The sequence below is a fragment of the Myodes glareolus genome, chromosome 16 (genome assembly GCF_982192425.1).
Source record: "Myodes glareolus chromosome 16, mMyoGla1.1, whole genome shotgun sequence".
NCBI lineage: Eukaryota > Metazoa > Chordata > Mammalia > Rodentia > Cricetidae > Myodes > Myodes glareolus.
In genome coordinates, this window is record NC_142041.1 from 32,713,566 (window position 1) to 32,734,563 (window position 20,998).

At 50.8% G+C, this 20,998-nt stretch overlaps 2 protein-coding genes across 2 annotated transcripts; both read left to right on the top strand.

The window, feature by feature from the left end:
* Window positions 1-5,479: 5,479 nt before the first annotated feature.
* On the top strand, window positions 5,480-12,042 carry Arid3c (AT-rich interaction domain 3C). Its single transcript, XM_048420640.3, has 7 exons — window positions 5,480-6,105; window positions 7,815-7,887; window positions 9,560-9,743; window positions 9,876-10,165; window positions 10,702-10,884; window positions 11,097-11,186; window positions 11,618-12,042. Exons 1-7 carry the CDS (start codon window positions 5,797-5,799, stop codon window positions 11,716-11,718), a joined length of 1,230 nt encoding a protein of 409 aa, XP_048276597.1. The 5' UTR covers window positions 5,480-5,796; the 3' UTR covers window positions 11,719-12,042.
* Window positions 12,043-12,830: 788 nt separating this feature from the next.
* On the top strand, window positions 12,831-20,516 carry Dctn3 (dynactin subunit 3). The gene is made up of 7 exons (XM_048420163.3): window positions 12,831-12,988; window positions 14,550-14,634; window positions 15,463-15,549; window positions 18,216-18,299; window positions 19,224-19,282; window positions 19,982-20,041; window positions 20,208-20,516. Exons 1-7 carry the CDS (start codon window positions 12,893-12,895, stop codon window positions 20,295-20,297), a joined length of 561 nt encoding a protein of 186 aa, XP_048276120.1. The 5' UTR covers window positions 12,831-12,892; the 3' UTR covers window positions 20,298-20,516.
* Window positions 20,517-20,998: the final 482 nt, after the last annotated feature.

Genomic DNA, 20,998 nt, shown 5'->3' on the forward strand with positions numbered 1-20,998 from the left:
CTTTTTTTATTCAGTCTGGAGCCCCAGGTCATGGAATGGCACCCACAACCAGAGTGGGTCTTCCACTGTCTATTAACCGCTTTCTGGAAGAGCCCTCATTAACACACTCAGAGGTGTGTTTCCATGGTGATTCTGAATTCCCCTAGCTGTTATGCAGGTGCTGGGAATCCATCCTGGGAACTCTGCGAGAGTGGAAGTGCCCTCAACAGCTGAGCCATCTCCCTAGATGAGCTTCTCCTCGTCTCTACCTCTTGACTGAGGATACAGTGTGACCAGCTGCCTCACATCCCTGCCCTAACATCCCCTGCCACAATGAACCACACCTTTTCAGGGTAGACAAACCAACCCTCCCTTGGGTTGCTTTTGTCAGGTATTATGCCACAATAACCCAAAAAAAACAACTAATAAAAACCTCACACGGCAGCCAAAAAGATGTCTGGAGAGGTAAGAGCACTGACTGCTCTTCCAGAGGACCCACTGTCCATTCCCAGCATCCATGTGGTGGTTCATAACCATCTGTAACTCCAGTTCTGGGGGATCTGATGACCTCTTTGGCCTCCTAGGTACTAAGCATGTATGTGGTGCATAGATGGACGTGCAGGCAGAACACACACACATATAAAATAATTTAAAAACCTCATAAGCAAGGACACACACACACACACACACACACACACAGAGAGAGAGAGAGAGAGAGAGAGAGAGAGAGAGAGAGAGAATCCTTCTTGAATCTCTGTTCACAAAAATATGAGAAAATAAGCATTTTTTTTTGTTTCAAGTTTCTAAATTGGGGAGAATGATAATTTGCTAAATGCCAAATGAGTAACTACCAATACACTTTTTCCTTTCCTATTCCCGAAATCCAAGAAGTAATTTTTTCCTTCCTGATACGGGGACTTTAGCCTAGAACCTTAGGTGTGGTAGCCACGTGCCCCACCATTGAACTACATCTCTAGTCTTTTCACTTTTTATCTGGGAACCCCCACCGGGCTGCTCAGGCTGACTTTGGTTTTGTTTGTTTTCTTTAATTGTTTCTATTGAGCTATATATTTTTTCTCTACTCCCCTCCCTTCCTCTCCCCTCCCCTTTTACATTCTCCCATGATCCCCATGCTCCCAATTTACTCAGGAGATCTTGTCTTTTTCTACTTCCCATGCCGATTAGATCCACATATGTCTCTCTTAGGGATCTCATTGTTGTCTAAGTTCTCTGTGATTGTGGTTGTAGGCTGGTTTTCTTTGCTTTATGTTTAAAAACCATTTATGAGTGAGTACATGGGTCTGGGTTACCTCACTCAACATGATGTTTTCTAGATCCTTCCATTTGCCCGCAAATTTCAAGATGTTGTTATTTTTTCTGCTGTGTAGTACTCCATTGTGTAAATGTACCACATTTTCCTTATCCATTTTTAGGTGGAGAGGCATCTAGGTTGTTTCCAGGTTCTGGCTATGACAAACAATGCTGCTGTGAACACAGTTGAGCACATGTCCTTGTAGCACGATTGAGCATCCTTTGGATATATACCCAAAAGTGGTATTGCTGGGTCTTGAGGAAGGTTGTTTCCTAGTTTTCTGAGAAATCACCACACTGACTTCCAAAGCAGTGGTACCAGCTTGCACTCCCACCAGCAATGCAGAAGTGTTCCTTTTCCCCTAGAACCTCTCCAGCATAAGTTGTCATCAGTGTTTTTGATCTTGGCCATTCTTACGAATGTAAGATGGAATCTCAGAGTTGTCTTGTTTTGCTTTTCTCTGATGGTTAAGGATGTTGAGCATTTCCTTAAGTGTCTTTCAGCCATTTTAGATTCCTCTTTTGAGGTCTGTACCCCATTTTTTATTGGACTATTTGTTCTTTTGATGACCAATTTCTTGAGTTCTTTGTATATTTTGGAGATCAGTCCTCTGTCCAATGTGGGGTTAGTGAAGATCTTTTCCCATTCTGTAGGCTGCTGTTTTGTCTTGTTGATCATGTCCTTTGCTTTACAGAAGCTTTTCAGTTTCAGAAGGTCCCATTTATTAATTGTTTATTTCAGTGTCTGTGCTGCTGGGGTTATATTTAGGAAGTGGTCTCCTGTGCCAATGTGTTCAAGTGTCCTTCCCACTTTATCTTCTATGAGGTTCAGTGTGGCTGGCTTTATGTTGAGGTCTTTGTCAGCACCGTTTGTTGAATACACTTTCTTTTTTCCAATTTATATTTTTTGCTTCTTTGTCAAAAATCAGGTGTTTGTAGGTGTGTGGACTGATATCTAGGTCTTTGATTAGGTTCCATTGGTCCTCCGGTCTGTTTTTGTGCCAGTACCAGGCTGTTTTCAGTACTGGAGCTCTGTAGTAGAGTTTGAAGTCAGGGATTGTGATTCCTCCAGAAGTTCCTTTATTGTACAGAATTATTTTCGCTGTTCTGGGTTTTTGGTTTTCCATATGAAGCTGAGTATTGTTCTTTCGAGGTCTGTGAATAATTTTACTGGGATTTTGATGGGCATTGTATTGAATCTGTAGATTGCTTCTAGTAAGATTATCAGGCTGACTCTGAACTCACTCTGTTGCTCAGGTAGTCCTTTGTCTTGGTGATCCTTCTGCCTCAGCCTTTCAAGTAGCTGGGTTTACATGTCTGTGTCCACCAGACCCAGTTCCAATTACATACTTCCATCTGACCCAGTATATATTCCCTCCACTGGAGTGATACCATGTCACTGTGACGCTGTCTTAGTCGGGCCTGTGCCCAACAGCACCTACCATAGCACTCAACAAATGTGTGGTTTCTGAAGGTATAGGTCATTTGTCCTGTCTCTGAGGAATGGAAAGCCTGTATGTAGTGGGGAAAGAGGCAGCCTTTCCTTTAAAACCAGATACCTTATTTCTCTCCTTCACTCCTTCCTAGCTGTAGTTTTTCTGGCCCAGATCCCAAAGGTGGGTTCATTTCATTTGACTCCTAGAATTTGGAGGTGAGGGAGATGCCTAGTTCTGTGCCCCTTCCCATCAAGACCCACGAAAAGTCATCTCCAGCATCTCAGAACTGGAGTTTCCCCAAGTCAGTACCTACTTTCCCAGGGAATCTTAACATCCTTATCTCCAGAGACCTCTAAGTAGGCAGCAGAAGCTAGAAGAGAAAGGAGCAAGCTGGACTCCAGAATTCAGTACACTCATCTCTGCCCTTTACCCTCCAGTCACCCACAACGCCCCAGGACATGACCATCTGCCCCATGCAAGTGCTAATGCCACTCATGTACCCTTTGTGAGCCTAGCACAGTGGGGCGTGGGAGTTCTGCAGGAGAGAACGCATCCTCAGACATCCATGAGCGTGGAGGGAGGGAATCTTCAACACTAAAGATGAGTGGGTCATCACGGATTGGGGGGGGGAGTTGGAAGAGGATTGTGACTGGCTATGAGATCTGATATGTGAGGGGAAAGACATGGAGCCTTGCCGAAGGAATGAATGGACAGAGCCCCAGCGTGGCCAGGGATGCTACTGGTGCAACAGTCGGAGCTGGATTTCAAAACAAGGTAGAGAGTAGAGGCAGGCCATCATGGGTGGCACCAGAATTGGTGGTCTGGAGCTAGGGCAAGCTGAGACTAAGAGGAGATAGCCAACTGGAGGAGATTAAGGGAGGAGGCAAAGGTCATGACAGATTCCAGCCATGTAGGCTTGTCTATCCTGAGGCGTACGTGCTCTGTTGAGTGTGAAGTCTGAGGATAGGGTTTGCTGTAGTGACATAGCCATTCAGGTGTCGTCCTTACAGACATTTGCTGCTCACCCAGCTTGTGCTTATGATCTCATGCCTTGGCAGGTAGGTCTCTTTGGCCACAAAAAGCAACTCAGAATATATGAGGATACCTGAGAGGAATAGGCTCAGACAGGCTGCTCGGAGGAGAAACTGTGGCCTGCCAGTCAGGACTCCCCAAGTCAAAACAGCATCAGAGAATTGGTGGGGTAGGATAGGCCCAGGGCAGTTGGTTCAAGGTCTGGACACACAGATTTGGAAGTCAGGGACCCATGACTGGAGAATGTGTGTGAAGATGGGCAATGCTGATTGCTGGTATAAACAACAAGAAGTCAAGAGTCATTATACTCTTCTCTCCTCCACGCATGCTTGGAAATCCTCAGGAGAATGTCGAATGAGGTTTTTAAAAAGAGAAGTGTCTGTGCCTGTATATCTCCTACGGTGTGTCTATTCTGGTGTGGGTGTGCAGGCAACCCAAAGACCTCTGAGTGTGTAAGTGCACAGACATAGGGCCACTGGCCTGTGCATACCTGTACACAAACTGGCACACACTTGCACTTGGTGATGGCACGTGAGCAAGGCACGAGGTGAAGCTCTGTTCTGGCCAGGTTTTCCCCATTCACCCCAACAGCCTGCAGAGTGATTTCGTGTGATCACAGTCTGCCCAGGTCCTTGACCCCTCTAGTGACCTTTAAACAGAATGTGTAAGATTGGGCCTGAATTTGTGACAAGATCTGTTAATGTGTGAACGGAGGGCACTGAGTGTGGGTTTGGGGGGGACACTTGTGAGGCTGAGCAGGGCCATGAGTCGGAGTTTATGAGCTGTGGACTCCTCACTCTCCCATGTGTGATTTCCCCATAGCTCTCCGGCGCCCCCTCCCTTGAGTCTGATTGTAAGGAAGGTGGGAGACACCTGTTGGGGGGCTAAGAGGGGTTGAGCCCACCCTGGCCTCCCACACTGAGCCCTCCTGCCAGAGCCCGCCCTGCAGGACTCGGGTCCCGCCCCCGGGACCGCAGGCAGCGGCGCGACCGCCAGTGAACGCACTGTGGTCAGAAGAGCGCAAGGCGGCAGGAGCGCACAGCGGGGGACCCTGCACAGGGAACCCAGAGAAACAGGAGCCGCCTGAAAGGCGGCGGGGCCGAGAGACCGCCGTGGAGACACCGGGGGCTTCGGGCGGTGCCAGGCAGGTGAGTGTAGCTGCAGAGCGCCCAGAGCCCGGGATCCAGGCGCAGTGACCCTTATGCCCGTCTGGTACTGTCCCTGTCCCAGACCCAGCCACAGATGCCTTCTTTCTGTACCTCTTCGATTCTTGATTCTCGTCTTTTACCTTTCTATCCCGTTTTTCCGTCAGTGTCCTCTATTTTCTGACACTTCATAGTCTTTTCTCTCTCCTTTTGCGTCGGTCTTCCCCCGTCTCTCTCAGTCCATCTTACTGTCTCTTTTCAGCTCTCTGTCTCTCCCTCTTTTCTAGGTATTTTATCTCCTCCGCCTCCTCCCCCTTCTTCTTCCTCTCTCTCTCTCTCTCTCTCTCTCTCTCTCTCTCTCTCTCTCTTTCCCTCTCCCTCTCTCCCTCCTTTCACTCCCTCCCTCCCTCCCTCCTTCCCTTTCCTTCTTGGTTCTCTTCAGCCTCTGTCTCTCCACCGATCTCTCCTCCAGTCTCTGTCTTCGTATCTCCCTGTCATTGTGTCTATGTGCACGTGTGTGTGTGTGTGTGTGTGTGTGTGTGTGTGTGTGTGTGTGATCTCCCTGCACCACTCTTCCTTGGTTCCTGTTACTCTTTTCAATTTGCTTGACCTCTTCCTATCCTCAGTCTCTGAACATGTCTGACTCCCTAGGTCTGGCCTCTTGTCCCTTTGCTCCCTCTATCCCTCTGCCTCTGTTCACTTGGATCTATTTGCCCTTTCCTTAGAGCTCCATGTATGTCCCTGAATCCATGCGCATCTCCCCCTTTGTCGTAGGGTGTGGGTGCAGCGAGGCCCAGTACTCATAATTCCCTTCCCCACAGACGGCCCTTTCCTCAGGGCCCCGCCTGGTACCAGGAAACCCCCCAGCTGGGGGACTGCGCCTGGAAGCTGTAATGGAGGCCCTGCAGAGGCAGCAGGCAGCTCGGCTGGCCCAAGGGGTGGGGCCTTTGGCCCCTCCACGCCTACCGCTTCCACAGTCTCCTCTGCTTAGCGCCCGGACCCTACAGGCTGAGGGAGCTTTAGGGGTGGTTAGGGATGACGAAGAGGAGGACGCTGAAGAAGATGAGGAGGGAGAGGCACCCTTAGCAGAAGAGGAGGCAGCGGAGGAGAGCCATCCAGAAGCCCGGTGTCCCAACTCACCTTCCAGCCAGCCCCCTGGACTCCAACCACATGAGTGGACCTATGAGGAACAGTTCAAGCAGGTAGGAACCCTTTCTCCATCACTGCCAGGCTGTCCCTCCTTCCTCCACACTGACAAAAGTAGTCCACACATCCCTACCGGCCTCTGCAGGATGTAAAACAGAGACCCAGAGAGAGAGGAGACTGGAGGATGGATAGTGATGAGTCAGGAGAGACACCCATGGAAACATGCGGAAAGTACACAGAATTCATTAAGAGGTATAGGAGATCCCAGAAACATGCGAACTGACCCTTGGAGGCCATTGATGAGTCTGAAATGGAGGCAGAGTGGGTGTGAGGGTTTTTGAGAGAGGGAGACCTGGAGCCTGAGGAACCCACGGCAACATGACCCTATCTACCCTCTCACATAACAAATCACAAGGACCAGAGGGAGTGTCTCCCACTGTCTACTGTCTTTGGATGGAGGATAGAGGTTGCTCCTCCTTTTTGCAGGCTGGTATACCCATCCTTTTTCCTGCCACACTGCTTTGCCATCCAGTATTTTTCTCCTAGCCTAAATTCCAGGGTGTCAGCTCCCAGCTTGTGCTGATCACTTCAGCTGCAGTGTAACGGAGGCCCCTGTGCAGAATGGACACTACAGGTCTTTATGTACATGACCTTAATCCGAGCCCTTTCGGTGTTATTCTAGGGACAGTAGGCCAGGCTGTCACCATGGCATTACTCAGGGCTGTGGTTTCCAGGAGTGCCATTGTCGTGGTGTTACTCATAGGGGGTTAGTTTGGGGTATTTTCTAGTGCTGGTGTTGTGTGGCATTAGTGTAAAACTGGGAGTGTCACTCAGGACCTTGTTACCCTGGAGATTTCTAGTGGCTGCTTCTTTAGGACATTGTTCTGGGCTTATGACCGAGGAAATGTGGGTGTCATTGTAGGTACCCATGTGAGACTTAGAACTCTGGGTCATGTGTGTGTGGCCCAAAGTTATGTCTCTGGGGTTTGATACTTATGGGAGGGTTTTACTTGGAGAGTTGTTATTGGGGGATGGAATGTTACTGTCTGTGCTACTCACAGCCAGCAGAGGCTGAGAAACTGTTTCTCTGGACCACTGACTCCATTACTGCAAAACTGTTCGTTTTAGACTTGGGAGGTGATGTTGGAGGTGGTGGTGACCAGTAGATTCTTTATGTTCTGACATCTTAGATTCTGTGTGTCATGTAGCCAGTGTGATAACTTCTATGGTAGGCACAGTAATCACCTCTGGAAGGAGATCAGACAAGATGGCGCCTGTAAGGATCTTCCCAGCATCCTTCCTGCCTGAACTCACCCTAGCTTGCATCCTGGCCCACAAGGCTATACATGATCCCCTTATACAGATTAAGGGGAATGAATAAATGCTTCAGATACTTAGTCTTCTGGGTGTGGAGCTTAGCCCCAGCCTGGCTTCCCTCCTGGGACTCCAAATGTCCATGATGGTTGAGACTCTGTCCTGAGGAGCAGACTGAGCCACTGAAGTGCCTTCCTGCTCCCTCCCCACCCCCATATTTGTCAGATGCAAGGTTTGAGCTACCCAGGGTACCACTAGCTAGGCTAGGTCTCTTGAATGTATTAGGTTCAGGCACCCTGCCTGCACCTGGCAGTGGGTCTGAGGCCAGACAGTTCACATTCAGGTTCCATTCACCCTTCACCAAGAACTCCTGTCCAGGGTACCAGCTGAATTGGGGTTCCAGGAGGGAGGGGGCCAGTGGAAGTGGAGAATGACCTTGGTCCTTCCCCAGCTGTATGAACTCGATGCAGACCCCAAGAGGAAGGAATTTCTGGATGACCTGTTTAGCTTCATGCAGAAGAGAGGTGAGTAAAATGTGTGTGGGGGCACCCTGGAATTTCTCCTGTTGACTAGGTCTGAGGAAGGAAGATCTCAAGGCATAGTCCCCAGGTGAGGTCCTCCCTGCAGAGGCCTGAGGTTGGTGGTGCCTGTCCTTTGGGCTCTCGATAGCGTCCTTAACCTCTGACCCTGTCCCCCTTCTCCACCAGGGATTAATTAGTGCCCAGCCCATAGGCAGGTTAATGAGTGTGTGATCAATTAGGAAGGTGGGGGGGGGGGAGAACTGGTTGGGACTGACTTGAGATAGGAGGGTCCCAGTACTTAGGACCAACCAGAATCCTTGGTTGTAGACAGTAAACCCTCTTCAGCCTTCCCTCTACTCCGTTTCCCTTTGCTTTAGCTCAGGGCACTCCCTACCTGTTCTGCAGCAGGAAGGACTAGGACTGAAGGATGAACTGGGGCTGTATGAATTGGGCAACAGAGAAGGAATTGCTCTCCAGAAAACCTCAGTGTTTTCTGAGAAGGGGTCCAGGAGGGATGAGGGTGGGCAGCAGTCCATCACTTCCGCTTCTCCCCAGATTCATGGGACTGAACACTGACTCATTATCTCTCTCTACAAAGCTAATTAACTCACTCAGAAAGCAGCCTGATAAGCTGCTAATTAACTGGCTGCACTGCCCCCCTCCTAGTACATCTTCTGGCCCAAGTCTCCCCAGCCCAACACTCAGCAACCCTTTCTGGTCCCTTCCTTCCTAAGAGCCCCGTGTGAGGACCCCAGGCGTTCTTGCTCCCCAAGGACACTTGGTCGTGGTAGTCTTAGTGTTCCCTCTCTGCGCCTTTTGGGGGACCTTCTCTCCTGGTAATGGAGTGGCATGGGCTGACAGCACTGCCCACACCCCAAGCCCTGCCTCCCTCTGCTCAGCTGCAGGGGGAGGAGGTCTCGCGGGGCCGATAATTTCCCCCCATTAATCAGGCCGCAGCTAATTGTTCGGGTCCAAAGGCGCTGGTGGAAGGGGCCAGGGATCGGTAAGGAATTAACTGGGGCCCATCGCTCAGCTCAGACAGGCCCCTTTGTCAGGACCGGCTGGCGGGGGTGGCCAGGATGAGGAGGTGGCTGGCCCAGGCAGGAGCTGATTCTCCTACATCTGCTGTCCCCTGGCTTCCTGCAGCCTCCGAGGGTTGCTGCTTTGGGGAATATCGCTCTTGAGCACATACGGAAGTTCTTCCTACAGTCTGCCCAGCAAATTGAAGTTTTCTGGCCGAATCTGTCAGTCTGGTAGATTCGAATGGCTTTTCGTGTTTCTACATATTTAGAAAATAGACTTAAAACAGGTAGAACATTTTCAGACTGTGAGATTCTAATTTCAGAGCCTGTGAATAAAAGTTTCATTGGAGCAGAGCCACGCCCTTTCTCTTAGACATCTTCTAAGGCTGTTCTCGGGATACAGCTGCAGAGTTAGGTGTTTGTGACAGGCACCCTTGGGCCCACAAAGTGTAAATAATTTACCTTCGAGCCCTTTTAGGACAACTGAGCTGATTTCTTGTCTTAGTTTCCTGTCCTTCCTCCTACCCCTCCCTTCAGTCCTTTCGTGGGTCGTGTCCTTACCCAAGCCTCATGGGGATACCCTTCAGTCCCCTGAGATGACCTCAGACGAGGCCTAACCTTGGTGTCCTGATTTTCTACCCACTTCACACCAGGGACGCCAGTGAACCGGGTGCCCATCATGGCGAAACAGGTGTTGGACCTGTACGCGTTGTTTCGCCTAGTGACAGCCAAGGGTGGCCTGGTAGAAGTCATCAACCGAAAAGTGTGGAGAGAGGTCACACGCGGCCTCAGTTTGCCAACCACCATCACCTCTGCCGCCTTCACGCTACGCACCCAGTGAGGACAGCAGAGGGCATGGGCCCAGGAGCAGAGCAAGAGGGGCTGGGTGGGGCGGGGAAGTGAAGAGCGGGGCGGGGGTGGGACGATCCGCTGGGTCCAGCCTCCCACCGCCCATCCGTCCGCCCTTAGGTACATGAAGTATTTGTACCCATATGAGTGCGAGACGCGGGCACTCAGTTCCCCAGGGGAGCTCCAGGCTGCCATAGACAGCAATCGCCGTGAGGGTCGTCGCCAGGCTTACACCGGGGTCCCGCTCTTCAGCTTAGCAGGACAGACACCTCGGGGAGCTTCTGGCCCCGCCTCGGGTCATGGCCCCGCCCCGGCCGCGACCCCGAGCTGCCCAGGTCCGGCCCAAGGTTCTGCTACTGGCTTGCCCGCCCACGCGTGCGCTAAACTGAGCCCGAGCCCTGTAAAGAAAGGTGCGAGGTTTGGGAAATGGCGCTTCTGAGATCTATGCAAGCACTGAAACACAGAGAATATCAAAATATAGGGACTCAGGTGTGAGAAGCATTGCGGTATGAGAGCAGCAAGATCTGATGGGGCTAGGTTTTGGAATCTCTAAGTTAGTGATCCTGAGCCTTGAGGTCAAGAAAGTCGTGAGACCCGTGGGGTCTAAAGCTCAAGAGAAAGTTCTTCATGGCAGCATTATACCACAGCCGTCCACATGGGGTCCCATTTGGATGTAGTTTGCTACTCCTGTATCTTGGGTTGTTTAACAACAAAGAGCAAGCACATTCTCTGACATAAACCAGCCTAGACCACTATGCAGGCCCTTTATTCTCCACATCTGCAGAACCATGAATGGGAGGAGCGACTTAACCTGTTTATCAGCCCGCATGACTGCTTTTGGTCCCAGGCCTAGGGGAGAATCAAATACAAACACAGGTAGCTTGGGACACAGGTAGCTTGGGCCAAAGGAGCCTAGTGACTTGTTCTCCTCTCCCCCCCCCCCCAGAAGAGACTGGGATTCCACCCCCTCGTCTGGCTCTACCTGTGGGCTTGGCCTTCGAGGCTGCACGGGAGAAGCTGGCCCCAGAAGAGCCTCCAGAGAAGAGGGCTGTGCTGATGGGCTCCGTGGACCCACCTCGACTGGGGGCGCCCCCCAGTTTTCTGCCTCGTGGCAAAGTTCCTCTAAGGGGTGAGGAAGGGCTTGTTAGTGAAGGGCTTTGGGCTTGTGTACCAAGGGAAGATAGACTTCATTTGATGGATGTTGGAGGTGGTACAGACAGATCCTCCTATAGACAGCCACATAGTTATGGTAAGGGATTCAAATGAAATGGGGGCTATCCGTAGGAATAAGTGCAAAATCTGACTCCCCAAAATGTGTCTCCCCTGCCTTCTTCTGGACAGAAGAGCGTTTGGATGGGCCCCTCAATCTGGCAGGCAGTGGCATCAGCAGTATCAACATGGCGCTAGAGATCAATGGGGTGGTCTACACTGGTATGGGTACTACAGGCTGTCTATACTGGCATGATGGGGTTTAGATTGGCATGGGGATTTTACATTTTCTCTACTAGCATGAGGTTCAGGGGTATCTGAACATGCATGGGGGTTCAGAGAATTGTTCTGAAACGGGCTAGAGAGAATGTCTGCGTGGCATGGGGTCCCAGCATGGTCTCTGCGGCATGGTTGTCATGGGATGTCGGCTTTGTCATGAGTCTCTGCGTTAGTATTTATTGTTTATCCGCTTACGGGTATCAACATTGGCGTAGCAGCGTCTCACTGACCAGAGGGACTTGTCCTCGGTAGTGTGTGGCAAGGGATGTTGTGGTTCTCTAAGAATCCAGACTCTTCTGCTCTCCTTTTTGGTTTTGGGTCCCACCCTCTCCTGTTTATGTTTGCATTTTACTCTCTCTTCGCCCCTTTATCAGGTATCCTCTTTGCTCGCCGCCAGCCTGTGCCAGCTTCCTTGGGGCCAACCAATCCTGCACCTCCACCCTCCACAGGGCCCCCTTCCAGCACTTTGCCCTGAAAGCAGCTACTGAGAGCTAAGAGTCCCAGCATCGTTGCCCGGGAGAGAAGGTACCCTCCCACCTTGATTCTTTCAGGCTATGATGTCCACTCTGGGATCCAGTCATGAGAGATGACAGCATGCCACCGCCACACCAAAGGGATGTCTTATTATGTTCCATCTACCTCATTGTAAAAGGACGATACCACCTCCCTAGCTGATTGCAGCAGCATCTACCAAAGAGTTCTTTCCCCCAGTAACCCCTCTCGTCTCCTTATGTGAGCCCTATGTCAGTGTCATCTATGGTACCCCACCTCTTTGAGTCCACTCTGCTCCTTTCAGGGGGCAGGTAAAGGATTGGATTTGAATGTGAAGATGTCCCTTTGGGTCGCATCTGGAAAATAAAGTTGTATTTCCTCCATCTCTCATGCCTCCTCTTTGTACTTGGGTCTGGGAGGTGAACGGTACACAGGCTGCATTGAGCTGTCCAAATGGAAGGGCGAATAGCAAAGTCCGGTGAGAATAGAAGGGCACTTTTTAAAAAATAAAACAGGCTTTCGCCGTGTTGTCTCCCAACCAGTCTTGAGTCCACTGTGTGGAACAGGCTGGCATCAAACTTGAAGCCATCCCCCTGCTTTCTCTCCTAGTACCACACCACACAGAGCACATACTCAGATCGGACTGGTGTAAGTCCTGACGATGAGAGGCTTAGGTGCAATTCACTTGAACCTTAAAAGATTTCAAAAATATATGGTGTCTCCCCCAGGAAGCTGCCTTCTGACCAGTATTAGTGTGTGGCAAGGGGCGTGTAGAGTTCTCTAAAAATCCAGACACTTCTGCTCACTTCTTTTTTTTTTTTGTTGCGGGTGGGTATGAACCTGTCCTGGAATAGTGGGTGTATTTATACGCGCACCCTCAGGGAATGGGGTGGAAAAGACTCTGTATCCTGAAATTAGAACACTAAAAGTCTTGACAACTAGGTCCTGGAAACCAGGATAGGGCCGGGACCCAGAACGTTACCTAGGTAACCAGATTGCTTTGACAGCTGTCCGGTTACTTCCGACATCCAAAGACTAAACGGTGACGTCAGTTCCTTCTAGGAGCAACGGTGCTCTAGGATTGGCCAGACTTCTTCTTTGGGCGGACGTCCCACCCTCTGGCTGTTTCGGGCGGCTGCGGCCCGGCTGCAGAAGTGATGGCGGCTTTGACCGATGTGCAGCGGCTACAGTCCCGAGTGGAGGAACTAGAGCGTTGGGTGTACGGGCCGGGCGGGACCCGGGGCTCCAGGAAGGTGAGCGGTCCGGTGCAATGATCCGTTTCTGGGTCAGGACAGGAGCGGTTCAGTGATTCCGCCCTCGGGACGGATGCAGCCACTTCGGTACCGTCGTCCGCAGCCCAGCCTTTGAAATAACAAAGATCGGGACCTCCTGGAACGAATCGGACCCTTGGGATCCGTTCTCGAGGGGATTAGGATGAGCGGGGATGAGGGACGGATACTTAAGCCTGTTTGAGATGGGCTCAGGACAGCTTTTACTAAAACTCCACCCTTGCGCTCACAGGCGCCCTAAGGAGACCAGACAAATTCAAAAACTGACTAATGGGAGTTTCAGTAAGAGCTGAAGGCCGCGATGGAGTGCGGTTCTGGGACCCTGAGAAATTAATTGCCAAATGAATTTTGCGGGGACAAGAGCCTTACAGGCTGAACACAGGTGGATGAAGAAGCCTCGCAGGGATGAGAACTGAGATCTGAGTAGGCCCAGATAAGGGAGGTTAGGAACCGAGTGCTGGGTGTTCACATGTGGGCGAATATCGTGTCTGAATTTTGACCAAAAGCTTAGATACCCTTAAATCCCCTTTTACGATGTGGCAATCATTTACTGGAGAACTTCCAGTAGTGTCAGGGATAGTTCGGAGCTAAACACATCAAAGGTCTATGTGCTTTTTTTGATAACGTCACCAACAGATTGTGTTCCAACCTGAGAGCCAGCTTTTCAAAGCACTCTCCCCCTTTGGCGTCTCTGACCTCCTGATTTTCCTTCTCCTCTTGTCTCTCGCTGCTACATCAGTGTTATGTGTGTGTGTGTCCTCGTGTATCTGATCCTTCAGTACTAGTATTCTTCACCTTCTGCAACACAAAAACCTTGATAACCCATTTATTTCCTCAGCTCACCCTCTAGCTGACCCCTCACTGCTGGAATATTGTACTTTTGAGCCCTCCGCAGGCCCATTCGCTTCCATAGGTCCAGTTACTCCTCTCACACCATCATGTCTCCAGTGTGTATCTCTGTGCTCACGATTTAGCCAAGTTTATTTCCAATGCAAGATTTAGACCCCTTGGAATAGAATGTTTATTAAAACATTTGTCTTGTGTTCCTTGCTTAATATTGCTTATGATGTTTGTAATTTTATACTTGAAATCTTATTGTATATAGTTTTGTATTGGATTTGGATCGCTCTTGTTTAGACAAAAGGGGGAGATGAAGGGGAAAACCTTTTAACCAGTTATCTTTAAGAAGTGGATCTAAGTTAAGGCGTGGCTTCCCCGACAGAGGGAGAAATGCATGCACTCCCCAGGTGCTCTCTCTCTGGCTGATTCCCGCGGGACACAGCAGAACTTAGACTTCTCATTTCCTGTTTCGTTAGTTTTCCCCCTTATGATAAATAAAAATATAATTGTTTTATCCTTTAGCTAGCTTTTATTTCTACAAAGGTTGGTCTCTAATTCACAGAGATCTGCCTGCTTCTGCCTCCGGAGTGTTGGGATTATATAAAGGCATGAACCATCACACCCAGTTTCTTCCCAGTCTTAATTCAAGTGTCTAACTTTGGAATTAACCTCTACTTCCTTTCAGGTGGCTGACGGTCTGGTCAAGGTGCAGGTGGCTTTAGGGAACATTGCCAGCAAGAGGGAGAGGGTGAAGATTCTCTACAAAAAGAGTAAGTACTTCTGTTAGGCGTCCAGTTGCTCTGCCTCCCTGCCCTTCAGCCCGTCTGTCACTAGAACAACCCCTCGAGAACGGAAGGCATGTGACTGCTGATGTGGTAGCCTGGGGCGTGCCTTCTTATGGACGAATGCCAGGCCTATGCCCAGTGTCCAGGGTTGGCAGCTGAAAGTAAGCTCTTCCACAGAGCTCTCCCCGGTGGAGAAGGGGGACAGGATGTGGCATTTTGCTGGGCAGTGTTGGTTCAGCCAACATTTTAAATGACTGTAGCTAGTAACTGTTTCAGTGACTAGGAATTAGACAGAATGTCTTGTGGCACTGAGGAGAAAGGCACCCTGGCGAAGACTAGGTCAGCGGGAATCTGGGGGGAGGGGTGTGGCAGAGCGGTGGCAGCTTTTTTGGTTTTGGCCCCAAAGCATGAGGTCAGCCCGCAGATGGTGATACTAGATGATCTGGGGAGTAGGGGACCCGATGGATGCTGCTGATCTGGCACTGTGTGCTCAGCTCATAATTCAGGGATCTCCCCAAGGATTAGCCTTTCCCAAACTTGAATATTTTTAACATTTATGTATTGTGTGTGCATGTATGAACATTTATGTATTGTGTGTGTATGTGTGTGTGGGGGGGGGGTAGAGGACAGCCTGTGGGAGTCAGTTTTCCTTTCACCATGTAGGTTCCAGGGATCAAACTCAGGTCACCAGACTTGGCAGCAATTCCCTATACCTGTTCAACCATTTTGCCAGTCTCTTGATTTCCTTTATAAACTAAGGTCCTGTTTCTGTTTTTTTGTTTGTTTTTTTTTTCTTTCCTGCAACCTTGCTAGTTGAAGACCTGATCAAATACCTGGATCCTGAATACATCGATCGCATCGCCATGCCTGATGCTTCAAAGTTGCAGTTCATCTTAGCAGGTGATGCTAGACTCCATGTGCACAGGCTCCTGAGGGTATCAGCTGTGGAAGAGCCACGCAGTGACTGCATTCCTCTTCTATGCTACCATACATATAGCCTTGAGACAGGGTTTCTCTGTAGCTTTGGAGCCTGTCCTGGAACCAGCTCTTTTAGATCAGGCTGGCCTCAAACTCACAGAGATCCACCTGCCTCTGCCTCCCAAGTGCTGGGATTAAAGGTGTGTGCCACCACCACCCGGCTCCAACTACCCACTTGAATGTGGGCCTTGCTCTGGGCTGAGGCCCATGGTGATCCTGCGAGTTTATAGTCAACGCTGGGCGTAGTGTACACCTATCAAAGGCCCGTCTAGGACTTTCTCCTTTATGGTCTTCCTCATCGCTCACTCAGAGGCTCTTCCTGGAAGGAGTGGGCGCAGAGACCATTGTCATTCAGGAGAAGCGAGACTATCTCATCTTTTGTTCTTTACAGTCTGTATCCTTCCTTTCTGTATGTGAAGTCTTAAGTTCATAGGTGATGGCTTAGTGCTCAGGCCCCCCTCACACCCTCCTGCAGCGTGCCTCCCTAGCGGGCGGTCTGCCGCTCGGGTTGGACCAGGTGCCAACCCCTTTCTCTGACTCCCTTCTTTGATCATTTCCCTTCGCTCATTGCAGGAAGCTGTCTCGGCTCTGGTAGTGTTTAGTATGCAGGTCACACGCTAATTCTCTTGGCAAGAACTTTGCTCTTAACTGTCTGCAACAATGCCAACAGCATGCCGAGTGACACTGTGGCATGCTTTGCCATGATAACACAGGGCATTCCTTTTTGAACAATACCTGCTTAGTGTCGACAATATCACCTTTATAGAATTACCTATAATGTGGCCAAAGGAACAACTGTTTAGTAGGTGGTTGATTTTTTTCTTCCTTTCTTTTTAGTTTTTTTTTGGGCGGGGGCAGGTTTTGAGGCAGAGTTTCTTTGTAGCTTTGGAGCCTGTCCTGGAACTCACTCTGTAGACCATACTGGCCTCAAACTCGCAAAGATCCACCTGTCTCTGTCTTTCAAATGCTGGGATAAAAGACGCGCGCCACCACCGCCTGGCAAGATTTATTACTTTTTACCCATGTGTTGGTGCGTGTCGGAGTATAGGTATGTGCACTTGAGCGTAGGTGCTCACAGAGGCCAAAGGCTTCCTATCTCCCTGGAGCTGGAGTTACAAGTAGTTGTGAGCTACCCGACATGGGTGCTGGAAGCTAACTCAGGTCTCTGGAAGAGCAGGCGCTCTTAACTGGAGTTTTCTCTCCAGCCCCATTGCTTATTTTCTAAGAGGTTTAGAGAACATAGAGCCAGTTCCTTTCCTCTTTCCCTTTTTGTTTGCTATTTGGCAAATTATGGAAGAGGGTGGCTCTCCCTGAAAGAGCAGCATCTTCCCTGGGAGAAATCTCTAGGACTTCAGCATTCTAGGCCGAGATTCTAGTCACTCGGTCATTCTCCAGGGAGAGTTTTTCTGAGCACTTGTATCATTCATTCATCTAGAAGACACCAAGTTTGGCACAGTGGGCATGTGACTAGATTCCTACATACTTGGGAGACTGAGGCAGGAGGATTACAAGTCCAAGGCTACCCGAGTCAGCATAGCATGATCCTGACTCAAAAAACAATAAGGAAGAGAAAAAAATGTAAAGGGAAACAAAACATTTATTGTCACACTCTGTGACCCAGGCTTTATTCTGGGCACGAGGTACAGAGTGGTGAAATCAGAAAGTCTCTGTCCTCATGAGCACAAGCAGGGGTCATTGATGAGACACTAATGGCTGTATTTACACTCAGGACCCGAGGGAAGAGGGGCAACTCCTGCTGCGGGGGCTGTCAGAGTTCTCAGAGGGCTCCTAGATCCAGTGCCATGGCTCAGACACCCAGTTCCAGGAGTCTTCCCGCTTCCCCACCGCTTCCTGTGCCCCGCCTTGGGAAGTGGGCGTCCACAGAGACGTGGACAATGGCAGTCTCCTCCGTCACCTTCTCTTCCTTTTTGCATGCTGTCCCATCTTCACAAGCATTTCCAGCACATCACTGGCCTGCTTATGAGCCCCAGTGCCGGCTTCTCCTTGCTAGGATGAGATCCTCACTTTAGCCTTTCAGTTTGCCCTGCCGAACCTGCCATCCCGCCAGCTCTGTGAATTCTCTTCTCTGATGGCCGGGTGTCCTTTCCCCCAATCGTTTGCACGTGACAGCCTCGCTCTCGAGCTCCTTCCGCTCTATGGATTTCAGGGTGCTGAAACCCCCTGTACATGAAGAGCCCAGGTCCTGCTCTCTGCCCTGGCCTCTCCCAGTCCGTCTCAGCTCTGAAGGCCCATGAGCAGACCTTGCCTGACAGTCTGCTGCGTGTCTCCTCTTCCAGATCTTTCCTGGAGCCCTTGTTAAGGGGTCGGTAGGAGCTTGGAGAAGAAGGATCTGGGTTTGAAACTTGGGGGCAGGGATTTGTATAGACTGAAATGCTCTTCGGCTTAGGATGGGTCAGGCAGGGGCACCCAGGAAAGGCCAGGCGGGATAGGACTGAACACCCAGGGGAGGGGACCAGTGGGCACAGTTGCTGCTCAGAGCTCTGGGGCCCAGCCTTGCGCCCGCTGGTACAGAGCTGTAGCAACGCCCATGCTCGCCTCACCGCTGCTGTCTTGTCTGTGTCCCGCAGAGGAACAGTTCATCCTCTCCCAGGTGGCACTCTTGGAACAAGTGGACGCCTTGATGCCTATGCTGGACAGCGCATCTATCAAAGGTACCCCTCTGGGGCTGCAGCTCCATTCTCGTGCTTGGGGAGGTGGTTGGTGGGGCCAAGGCTTCCCTGTGTGAATGCGGGATCTGCTCCTTATCGTTTCCCTACCCTGTGGGTAGCTGCCCCTGACTATGGTTAAAATTTGCAAGTAAGAGCCTAGGTCCAGGACCTCAGGCAGTTTGGGCCTAGGACACCAGCACAGACTCCAGCAGTCCCAACTCTGGAGATTGCGTCTGCTTTCTACCCCTAAGCATCTCCTTCAGGGTGCTGCAGAGCCCAGGTTTTATTGTCAGGGCTCCTGCCGACTGTGTGAATGTTTTCTGCTGCATTTGCTAAGAGAGTCCTGGGCCTGAGCTTTGACAAGCAGGCAGCGGCTTTAATTGAATCCAGATATCCATCTTGTCTGTCTCTAGAGGTATTTCTCTCAGCTCCCTCTCCCTGTCCTGATCAGCTACCCGCTTGAGTATCTGACAGCCTAAAGCTGCAGGCGTAACATGGTGGTCAAGGTTCTCCGTGTCGGAGCCCAAGGGGCCCGTGTAGGGACCTGGTATTCATTCCCAGCCCACCTAAGTTCCTTATCCCTTAGGCCAGGGAGCCCTAGCCCTGCTGGGCTCAGAAAAGGGGCAGGGCCTATAACAGGTAAAGCTCTCTTTACATGGCCCTGCTCTAAGGAAGCAATACTGAGGGCTTTATGGATCTGCCTTCCGGGTACCTGTTCTCCCCTTACCCCCACCCCATGGGTCCTGGAGCAAGGCTGGGGTGGGCAGGGAGCCCCGCCGTCACCTCCAGCTTACAGGGGTCGATGAAGCCTGGCGTTTGTTTAGCTTCTCTACTCAATACTCTAATCCTGCCGACGACCTAATAGACTATCGAGCAGTCCCGGGGGAGGGCACAGGCATCACTGGCAGCATGCGTTGTGTTTTACAGCCGTTCCCGAGCATGCTGCCCGCCTGCAGCGCTTGGCTCAGATCCACATCCAGCAGCAGGTATGGAAGGAGAGGGGACCAGAAGGGAAGGCAGAGATGGTGTCACCATGTCTGTTGACACCGGGTAGGCTCCTAGACCCTTGTGTGGTCAGCAGAGGAAATGTGGGAGAGGGGAAGGACTTTGCCTAGGTCTCTTGCCTTCCACAGTAGAGGGTGAGGTTGAGAGGAACCAAATAATCCCTGGGAATTTGTTTTTGACTATGGGTGAAATATCTTTCTTCAAGTTCAGAGACTTTTTAGAAATAGGGACAAAGAGGCTGGAGAAGTGGCTTGGCCCTTAGGGTTACTTGCTCTTGCCAAGGGTCTGGGTTCAGTTCCATACACCCACATGGCCACTAAAAACCAACCTCTGTGTAGCTCCAATTCCAGAGGATCTGACGCCCTCTTCTGGTCTTTTAGGGTATTGCCTGTACATGGTGCACACATACAGGCAAAACACCCAAACACATAAAATAAAAATAAATAAATCCTTTAAAAACATAGGGACAGAAGAGGAGGGGGTGTTAATGCGTGGAAACCTTGGGCTGCTGTCTAGGGCACGGGGCCTAGGACTGAAAATGCCTGTTTGCAGTTTGTTCTTTTTCCTCTGGGTTCTCTAAGCACCGTCCTCTCTAGGTTTGGAGGGAAAGATGAGGCAGGCAGTTCAGTGGGGGATTGGACTTTGTTCAACTCCTTTCTGAGCTATCCTCTGGCCCACAGGACCAGTGTGTGGACATCACCGAGGAGTCCAAGGCTCTGCTGGAGGAGTATAACAAGACTGTATCTTTCGTGCTTGTGGGCCTAGTGGGTGTTCTCCCCCAGCCTGTCCTGCTCCCCCTAAGCTCTCATCCCATTCTGCCCTCTCCCTCCTCCACCCCTCTGGGCACATGCACAGTCTCTCTGCTTCCCCGTTCAGACCCCCGTTAGCACCTTGACTTGCGAGCAGACAATGCTTCTCTCCAAGCAGTTCGTGCAGTGGGATGAACTGCTCTGCCAGCTGGAGGCTGCCAAGCAAGTGAAGCCAGCAGAAGAATGACGGCTTGCGAGGCCAGGCCAGGGAAAGGCGGGCAGCTCCAGGGTCCTGTGACAGCCAGCCTGTCTTTACAGGGCAGAAGCAGCTTTGTATTTATTGAACGCAAAGACCTCTGTGCTCGACTGGGGCCCAGCGTTCAGAGATCGGATTACCTTAGCATCGTGGTTGGCACACCCCACCTGTGTATTTATTCCACTGACAATAAACCGACCCCTGAAGGAGTGTGTTGGCTTGCGGTGCTAGGATGGGCGTGGCTGTGAGAACAGAGTGGTGACACAGAGAGCTGTCAACCCCCATCAGGGTGGGCCCGGGAGCTGTACTGGTCTAGCTTACTGAGAGATGTAGAATGCTCATCTGATTGATACCGAGGGGCATTGTTTATTTATTTATCCCACATTTGCCAACTACCCTCTAAGAACCAGATCCCATGGCAGGTAACGAGGGCACAGGTAGGGTCACCTAATCTACGTATAGAGTTTGGGGAAAGACCAGGAAAGTGGTAGGCCTACCAGGTGTGCCCATCTGCCTGGATGGTCATGGAGGAACAAGCAGGTACGTTTAGAGCCAAGGCAGCATAACTTTGTGCCTACCAAATACCAGTAGCCAGAAGAGGAGCCCAAGAGGTTTGGATGTAGTAAATTTCAAAATCTGGGGGAGGGAATGAGAAGCAGAGAATATGGATAGGAAAGCACCGCGCTCCACCA